The sequence below is a fragment of the Chiloscyllium plagiosum genome, chromosome 1 (assembly GCF_004010195.1).
Source record: "Chiloscyllium plagiosum isolate BGI_BamShark_2017 chromosome 1, ASM401019v2, whole genome shotgun sequence".
NCBI lineage: Eukaryota > Metazoa > Chordata > Chondrichthyes > Orectolobiformes > Hemiscylliidae > Chiloscyllium > Chiloscyllium plagiosum.
In genome coordinates this window covers 132,033,153-132,043,285 of record NC_057710.1, presented here as the reverse complement: position 1 = coordinate 132,043,285, position 10,133 = coordinate 132,033,153, and the positions used below count along the sequence as shown (strand labels likewise).

At 43.2% G+C, this 10,133-nt stretch overlaps 1 protein-coding gene across 2 annotated transcripts in view; it reads right to left on the bottom strand.

Moving 5' to 3' along the window:
- Positions 1 to 10,133, bottom strand: part of LOC122553330 — a 39,383-nt gene that overhangs the window by 16,665 nt on the left and 12,585 nt on the right. For both annotated transcript variants that reach the window (XM_043696896.1, XM_043696905.1), the window contains exons 3-4: positions 7,388 to 7,485; positions 4,466 to 4,570 (exon numbers count right to left, since the gene is read on the bottom strand). In XM_043696896.1, the coding sequence (XP_043552831.1) occupies positions 4,466 to 4,570; positions 7,388 to 7,485 (203 nt within the window). The remainder of the gene's footprint in view (positions 1 to 4,465; positions 4,571 to 7,387; positions 7,486 to 10,133) is intronic.

Here is a 10,133-nt window from a genome sequence, read left to right as displayed (position 1 = left end):
GGCCACTCAACTCGGTCAAATGCCTTCTCTGCATCTAAAGAAATCACCAATCCCTGTATTGACTGCTGTTGGCACGCTTGAATTACATTAAGCAGCCTCCTAACGTTATTGGAGGATCTGTGACCCTTTATGAAGCCCGTCTGATCCTCTTTAATAATAGAAGGTAACACAGTCTCCAGCCATAATGCAAGAGCCTTAGAAAGGATCTTAAAGTCCACATTTAAGAGCGAGTTGGGCCTGTATGAAGCACAGTCTTCCAGATCCTTCCCTTTTTTAAGGATATATGAAATATTGGCCTCTCTCAGAGATGGTGGGAGACAAACATGACTGTATGAATCATTAAACATATTCAGCATCGGGCCTGACAGTATACTTATATATTCCTTATAGAATTCACTGGGAACTCCATCAGGACTGGGCGCCTTTCCACTCTGAAGCTGCCTCACAGCTTCCTGCCCTTTTTGCTCTGATAATGGGGCATTGAGAAAGGACTGTTGTTCGGGAGTCACACCCGGGAGCTTCAGATCTCTAAAAAAGGATTCCATTTTGGCCTGCCCCTCCTCACAATTCTCAGACTGATATAACTTAGAGTAGAATCTCTGGAACGCCACATTAATCTTTTTAGAATCACATGTTAGGTTCCCAGACCCTTCCCTAATCGCTGTAATGGTTTGTGGGGCACTCCTCTTTCTGGCAAGGTATGCTAAGTATTTACCTGGCTTGTCACCATGCTCGTATAACCTTTGCTTTGCAAAAGCCAGCTCCTTCTTTGTCTCTGCCTGAGCACGGAATTTAGTGCAGACCGCAGCGCCGTAATCCTCTGTAGTTTGACTAACGAGGGTCTGTCAAAATAGGCCTTCTCGGCTGCCTTCAACCGTGCTTCAAGGAGATGTTGCTGCTCACTCTTCTGCCGCTTCCTACTTGTGGAATATGAAATAACTAACCCTCTGGCATAAGCTTTGGCAGTTTCCCAGAGAACAGATGAGCTATCAACTGAGCCTATGTTGATGACTAGGAATGCCCGAAATTCCCTAGAGAAATACTCAACAAACTTGCTGTCCATGAGAATAAAGAGGTCCATTCGCCAGTACCTTGAATCCACTGTAACATCCTTGATTTTAACCATGAGGTATACTGGAGCATGATCAGAGATGGCAATATTACCAATCGTACAGGATGCCACCAGATCCGGGGTTACCGCAGGGGTCAGGAAAAAAATCAATCCTCGTGTGACATCTGTGCGGATTGGGGAAAAATGTGAAAGCCCTACCTGTAGGGTGGAGACACCTCCAGACGTCCACCACACAAACCCAATAACTGTTTAGTTTGTGCAGAGGGTATCGAGGGACCTTTAGGCAACCTGTCTACTGTGGGGTCCATGAGGCAGTTAAAATCTCCCCCTATAATGATGTGCCGAGACTTGAGACTTATCAGTTTAGAAAAAGCATCTACCAAGAATTTAAGAGGATGAGCTGAGGGATAATAAACATTTAAAATGCCATATTCTTCCCCATTTTATCAAGGTTTTAAGAATTACAAACCTCCCATATGTGTTTTTAACACATTCCAACAATTTAAATGAGAGACTTTTCCTAACAAATATAGCCACTCCCCTACTTCTGGTATTAAATGATGAAAAATAAACTCGGTCAAAGCCATTCTGCTGTAATTTCAGATGCTCCTTGTCATCCAAATGTGTCTCCTGTAACAAAGCAATATCCACCTTCTCCTTTCTAAGACTCAAGAGTACCTTCTTCCTCTTAACTGGTGAGTGGCTTCCCTTGATATTCCAGGTACACCATTTAATCAAATCATTAGCCATAATCTTCTGCAATTACAATTAAATTCCAGAGATGAGGAACCCGAACCACAAATTGCTGAGCCTTAGTGTCGCATGATCCACCAAATATAAAAACTACATAAACTAAAACCACTACATTTAACAAACATACAAAATTATTAAAAATAAAAAACAACAAAAACCAGAAAACAAACCAACAGATAAAACGCCAAGAGCGCTGAGTAGGGGAACTCACCCCCTTCCCAGAGGGGGCAATTACCCATCCCGAACTGCCCATAAATAGGCATCTAACCATCTCAACCACCTTCACTTCTCCCAGCTAGAGCCGCATCGCAAGCACAAGCTAAAAAGAATAAACACCCCATAGAATATCAATATGAATAAAATAAAACTTTTTTTATTAAAAACAAGGGGAATAAATACCCCACCCATCCTTTGGTATGTCCTAACTTAGAAATTTAAAATGTACATCTTAACCACCGCCACCAAATTATTATCAATAGAGGGAATAAAAAGGGGGAAAAACAAAGCTCCAACCGGATTTCCTCCATTTCTTTTACAGAATGATAAACGCATACACAAGCAACAACATTTATACATACTACAATTGTTAACTTAGGTTAGTTTGTCCACAAAGTCTCTTGCCTTCTCCGATGTGTCAAAGAGATGCATGGATCCATCTAAGGTGATCCGAAGCACTGCCAGATATCTCAGGGAGTACTGAATCCCAAGCTCCTTCAGTCTTCTCTTGACACCATCATACGATTTTCGTTTCTGGATCACTGCCGCTGAAAAGTCCTGAAAAAACATGATCTTAGACCCCTCGTAAATTAGGGCTTTTGGATCCTCACCCTGGAGTCTGGAAGCCTCCATGACTCTCTCCTTATCCCGGTAATGATGGAACCGCGCCAGGAAAGGAAAAGGGCGTTGACCCAGACCCGACCTCCATGCTGTGACCCGGTGAGCCCTCTCTATCTTCAATCCTCTCATGCCAGTCTCCAAGTCAAGGAATTTCGGAAGCCAATCTTCAACAAATTCTGCAGGCTGCTCACCCTCCTTACCCTCAGGCAGACCGATGATCCGAATGTTTTTTCTCCTGCCCCTGTTTTCAAGATCATCCACTTGGTCACGCAAATTACGAACCTGCATCTTCAGGGCTTGGATCTCTTCCTTGAATGAACTGGCATCAGCTTCCACCACTGTGACCCTGTGCTCTACCTCGTCCATCCTCTTCTCCAGGTCTCCCAGCTGTTGCTCATGCTTCTGTAGCATGAGAGAGACTGGAGCCAGCTTTTCTTCAATCTGTTTCCCCAGCATCTCGCGAGATTTTGAGAGCTGGTTCACCAGGTCCTGGAGAGTAATCTGCTCTGAGGCTGCTGCATGCTGAGCTGCAGGCCCGGCCTCAGATGCTCCTCCTCCCTTTTTAGGTATTTCTGGACAGCTGAAAATATAGGTAAGTCAATTTTTAAATGTTTCTTGGGGCTCCACAATCTTTCCAACACCTCATGTAATCCTGATGACCTGGGTTGGGTGGGTTAAAGGACTGTCCTGCTCCTGCTGCGATGCGAAGCTCTGCAATGTGATCTTCTCAGATCGCCGCCATCTTAGATCCCCTCAAGTGCCGTTTTTAAAGTGCGATTTTTCTGTAATACGGGGTTGCACAAGAACGCAACCATCACATTACAGAAGAACTGACTGTACTGTGAAGAAACTTCACAGCAGCAGGGGAAGCCCATCGGCACAGTACGTCTTACTCCAACCTTGGCAATCCCAATCCCCATATAAAGATAGAAGCCACTTTCTTTTGCGTACGATGTTGAATCAACACTCCAATGGGCTTTTCACATGGCTCTTAGTTCTGTTCAATGCCTTCGAAAATCAAAAGAAAAAGCTCTTCCTTTGGTTGTGACTATCCCTGTGTTTATGTGAATCTGATAAGTTTGCCTGTGATCTCTTCAGAGTATGTAACAACGTTTTCAGAGATATTGTGGGTGTACCTACATGACTTAGACTATAACAATTCAGAAAGGTGGCTCATCGCCTTCTCAATTTCAATTAGGTGCAGGCAATAAATGTTGGCTTAGTCAACTACACCCACATTTATAAGTAAATAAAGTTTTCCTTTAGAAAAAGGCATTAACCTCATCCATTTAACAGAGTAAATAAGTAACATGGGACATGTTTTATACAATCATCTGTAAAGTTGTGAGGTTTGAGGGAAGATTCATCAGTGCATTGGAAGTAACACTGAAACAATTGCTTTTTTTCCTGTAAGGCTGCTCATGACTACTTCTTAAAAGTTTCATTCACAACTTTTACATTTCTGGCAGTGAGGCAGTGAATCTTCTGATATCAAGGGTTCTTCAAACAATTAGAAAGGAACGATTGTGGTGAAGGCACTCATTCATATAATCTGCCTGCAATGCTTTATCTTTGTCGGGTGTTTAGAACTCCACTGATGAGCTGGATCTGGATGTCCTTGAAGGCAAGGACAGCAATAAATCAGAAGCTTGTACAACCTAATGTTCAAATTAGTGAAATTCAGGCCAAAGATTCTGGAAATGTGAAAATGCCAAATTTTTTTTATTTAATGAAGTAATTACGGTAATGATTTGTTACTTTATTTCTAATATGATACCGGTAGCTTTTGTTTATCCGACATACCTTAGCCAGAGTTTGTATTTCCTGTGAATTATCCACTTGTGCTTCAGGTGGGACTCCATATACCGGGGCTTTGTTTTGGGGGACTGAGGGTAATATCTTTGCAAACTGTAAGAGATGGTCATTGAAGTCATTAAGTAATATCAGCTGAACACAGTCAATGTAAGAAACCTGTTAAAGCAACATGGTGAAAATTACTAAAGATACATCAGATGAAAAATCTGTTAGTACTGCATCTATATACAGGTACCTAAACCACGGGTACACCCACATTCTGCACTGGATGCACGCCTTCCACCACACCAGTATAGCCACCTGAACTGGTATCCTGGGCATCCACCTAAAGCAAGCATTAGGCATTTTCTTATGCAGATGGAGTCAGAGCTTATTCGAGGGCTCATTTCTGAAATTAGGTTGTGACTGACTACAGTATATGTGCACATATTGCATTCAGTTTTCTCTGACACTCGAAAGCTGTCAGTTTCCTGTGATCTTGCTGGGGTGCTGCAAAAGCAGGTCAGGCAACTTCCAAGGAGCAAGAGAATCGATGTTTCTGGCATAAGCCCTTCATCAGGAATTATGTCAATTCTCTTGCTCCTTGGATGCCGCCTGACCTGCTGTGCTTTTCAAGCACCACACTCTTGACTCTGATCTCCAGCATCTGCAGTCCTCACTTTCTCCTAGGTCTGTTATTGACTAATTTTTAGTGATTGATTCACACAATTAGTCAACAACTCCATTATGATTGCATTTGTGCAATTCTTGGGAAAGTAGAGGGCGAACTAGATGGACTTTGACCTTTGTCATCCTGTAAATCCAATTGGCCCTCTATTAGAGCATGTGAAAGGATGCTGTTACATGATTTGTGTTTAAAGAGAAGCAATTCTAAGCTGAAGAAGTTCAAGATTCCTGTTGATAAACACCACGTTCCTTTCCTGGCTACATCAAGATAGAAAGTTTTAATTGTTTCTAAGAACATTACACATACGTCTCTTCTTGGAAAACAGTCTCTGAAGAATAGTCTCTGTGCTTTGTCTCTCATTTAGTTATCCATGTTAAAAGTTTAATTATGTTTAAATTCTCTACTTCGCTCTTATTTTTTATTGTACCTTTTCCATTTGATACGACATGGCAGGTTGGTTAGCAACTTAGAAATGTTTGGGATTGATGGGTCCTTGGCAGCATGGATTAGAAATTGGCTAAAGGATACGAAACAGTGGGTAAGTATAGATGGGCATTTCTCAGACTGGAGGGGAGTTGAAAGTGGAGTTCCCCTGGGAACTGGTGTTGGACCTTTGCTTTTCCTGATTATATAAATGATGTAGAGAATGGTGGTGAGGGCAAACACTCTAAATTCACAAATGATACTAAGCGAGGGAGAATAGAGAATTGTGAGAATGACACTGAGCGACTACAGAGGGACACTGACAAGTTGACCAAATGTGCAGACACCTGACAGATGAATGTCAATGCAGAGAAACGTGAGGTAATGCATTTTTGTAGAAAAAACAGGGAGCGAGAATACAGACTCAACTTCGAGGAGTATAGGAGCAGAGAGTACTCGGGGTTCAAGTGCCTAATTCTCTGAAGCTGACCAGATAAGTTGAAACAGTTGTTAAGAAGGCCTAAGAGTTTATAACTAGGGGTGGCAATTTCAAGGTTGTCAGCAAGAGAGCCAGGAGTGAGATAAAGAAAAAGTTTTTTACTCAGAGTTGTTAAGATTTGGTATGTGCTGCCTGGGAGAGTCCTGAAGGCGAATTCAGAAGGCAGCTAGATATATATTTGGAAGTGATGAATTTGGAGGAAGATGGAAAAAGGGCAGAAGAATGGAAGTGGCTGGGTTGCTCTTTTGAGAGCCAGTACAGAAATGATGTACTGAGTGGCCTCAGTCTGTACTGTAAAATTCAATTTTACAGAATCCCTACAGTGTGGAAGCAGGCCATTGGCCTATCAAATCCCCACTGACCCTCGAAGAGCATCCCAACCAGACCCGCCCCATCCACATAACCCTACATTTCCCACGGCTAGTCCATCTAACCTGCAAATCCCTGGAACGCTGAACAATTTGTGATGGTCAGTCCACTTCACCTGCACAGCTTTGGGCTGTGGGAGGAAACACATGCAGACACAGGAAGAATGCGCAAAGCTCTACAGAGTCATTCGCCTGAGGATGGAATCGAATCTGGATCCCTGGCACTGTGAGGCACCAGTGTTAACTGCTGAGCCAGCATGTCACTCGTTACCACAGTGCCTGTCTCATGAAGCTTTGTGGAGGCAGAGTTAATGTTGGCAGAAATACGTGAAGATTCAGAGCAGTGTTTTTAGCAGCAGCTAAAATATATGGGATGAAATTCAAATGGGGCTTTTGCAAACATCCAGCAGAACATCAGGGGAAGATCCAGGGAAAGCCTGCAGAAATAGGCTCAGTTTTGCTAATTTCCAAATTTAATTCAATCAATTTAATTTTATTAGCAAATAGATGATTGTCAAACTGAGGTTTATTCATGCTAGGTGCCCCATTGCACATATAGGGGTGATGTAGTTAACAGGATCTATGTCAGTAAAAAGGAACTGTACAACTATTCCCAGGTGATTGCAAGGATGAAACCAGAATCTATTTCAAAAGGCAGTCGTGTGGAGCTTACAGGACGAGAGCAACAAAAAGTGCCATAATAGCACATCACAGAAGATAGAGGTTGAATTTATTTTCTCTAATTACTGATGCGCTAAATAGTAAATAGCTTTCTTCCTTCTCTTCCCATCAAAACCCTGCAAAATCTTGATCAGTTCTTTCATACATTGTATTAAAACTCTTGTGAACACTCTGGTCTTGAACATTTTCTAAAACATTTCCTAAAACAGAATGCAGCATTTCCAAAGCACTGAAACCAATGTGCTGTAACCTAGATGGTTTCTGGAAAATACCTCTTCATGTGGTTCCTCTGGTTCAGATTTTAAGTTTGCATTTCCTTCCACTTTGTCCATTTCGCTGTAAAGTTGCTTGTCAAACTGGTGAATGGTTTCTAATGGATAACAATATAAATTAAAGCATTTTTGTGAGCTGTATATATCAGATCTTATTTTGACATATCTTATAATCATTCTGCCCTGTGAAACCTCAATTCTAAGTCTATCAGAATTACTGACAGTGTTCTCTTAAATTTTCTTCCAGGTTTAAAGATTCTAAGACCGACAAGGTTCGAGTCTCAAAGATGGAACTGCAGTCTAATGGAACTCATGGCCTACTGGCTTCCTGTAAGCCCAACCTGCTTGTAGAAACCTAAATCCAAGGCCTGACTCGTACAGGAACTAGACCTGACCCCATGGTGACCTGATATCAAGGAGGGCCAACCAGAAAGACTGCAAGATCCCCCCGAGAGCTTACCTTGCTGACACTGGAACTGCAGACTCAAATGCCTTCTGGCCTCTGACAGGCCTGACCTTGTGCAAACCCGGAACTGAGGTCTGACCAGCGCAGGAACAAGACCTGACCCCACGGTGACCCAACATTGAGGAGGCCTGACTGAGCTGAGCACAAGACCCCTGGAACGCTCAAGGCCATGACTGGTGCCCAGAACCACATCAGGAGCACTCAATTACCTCTCGGAGCAGCAAATGTCCCCTCACCGACACCCGGGATTGATGAGGAGCAGCCACCTACCCAAGAAATGTGGGAGATGCATTGGACTTGTCTGAAACTTCAGGGTTTCAAGTGCTCCCCTCCCCAGCATAATCCTGGCAGATATCCAAGCCATTGAGAATAAAAGTTAGACTCACCTTCCAAAGGGAACTGAGGGATTACTGTGTGCTGTGTTTCACAGAGACAGAGCTCACTCCTGCTCCACCTACCTGTGCCTTACAAGCTGAGGGTTTCTTAATTTACCCAATGGATCACTCACTGTCCTCGGACAAGCTAAGGGACAGTGGAGCCTGCCTCTTGATCAGCACCTCTTGATGACCAGACAAGGCGACCCTGGTAAGTCACTGCTCCCCGGACTGAGAATATCTGACCGTAAAGTGCCATCCCTAATACCTGCCATGTGAGTTCACCTCCATCATCCTGACAGCGGTTTACATCCCACCCCATGTGGAAGTGAAAAGTGCACTTGAGAAAATGTACAACAAACAGCCTCGAGACAGGATACCCCAAGACCTTTTTAATTGTAGTTGGTGACTTCAATCAGGCCATCTCAAGAATGCGCAACCAAAATACCACCAACATGTTTCCTACTCTACCAGAGGTCTGAACATCCTTGACCATTGTGACACAACTGTCAATGATGCCTCCCACTCCATTTCCCATCTGCATTTTGGAAAATCATATTGAAGCACTGTGCTCCTTCTCCTGGCTTACAAGCGGAAACTGAAGTATGAGGATACAAGGTAGTGCAATGTTGGGCTGAGGCAATAGAAGGGCTTCTATGGGATTGCTAAGGGTGGGCGGACTGGTCCATTAAACAACTTAAACAAGTATGCCACTACATAAATGGGGAAATTGTTATCTTTACATCCTGCAGCTAAGCACTCAAACTCTTTCCTGTATTCTGTCTCATCGTTGTTTGAGATCCAACCTACAATGGTGGTATCATCAGCAAAGCTGTAAATGGAATTTGTCCATTTATGACGGACTTTATTCCTAAGTGTGCAGACAACGGTGTGCCAAGGAAGTTCATCCAAACTTTGCCAGGAACCATGAATGAACCGGAGGATTCGCTCCCTATTGAAGTGCAAGTCTGAGGTATACAAATCAGGCAAATCCAGGAATGACCTCTGTAAGGCCATCAGACACCAAGAAACAATACCAAACTAAGCTCGAGACCCAGATTAATCACACATACTCCTGTTGTTTATGGACAATAAGGATATCTATGTCAGGCTTCTAATTCATTAACTACAGTTCTGCCGTCCACGACATAATTCCAAACAAACTCATCTCGAAAATCTGTTGCCTAAGTCTTGGCTCCACCCTCTGTAACTAGATTCTTGACCTCCTGACCCATAGACTGCAATCAGTAAGAATAGATGACAGCACCTCCTCCACCATAATCCTCAACACCAGAGCTCCGCAAGGCTACACACTCAGCCCCTTATTATACTCCTTATACACTCACAACTGTGTGGCCAAATTCCACCCCAACTCCATTTACAGCTTTGCTAATGATACTAACATTGTAGGTTGGATCTTAAACTACAACGAGATAGAATACAGGAAAGAGATTGAGTACTTAGCCGCAGGGTGTAAAGATAATAATCTCTCCATTTATGTCAACAAACTGAAAGAGCAGTGGAGGGTACACCCCTGCCTGCATCAATGGTGCTGAGGTGGAGATGGTTGAGAGCATCAAGTTCCTGACAGTGATGATCACCAACAATCTGTGCTGGTTCACCAACATCGACTCAATGGTCAAGAATGCACAATAATGTGTTTACTTCCTCAAGTGGCTAAGGAAATTCAGCATGTCCACAAGGACTCTGTAATTTCTTGCAGTCTGGCAAAGAGCAGTTGCAAAACCACACTGTGATGCATCCGGATAGCATGCTTTCCATGGTGCATCTATAAAAATTGAACGCAGCCCAGTCCATCACACAAACCAACCTTCAATTCATTGACCCCATATATATGTCCTGCTGCCTTAGGAAAGCAACCATTATAATCAAAGATCCCTCCCAC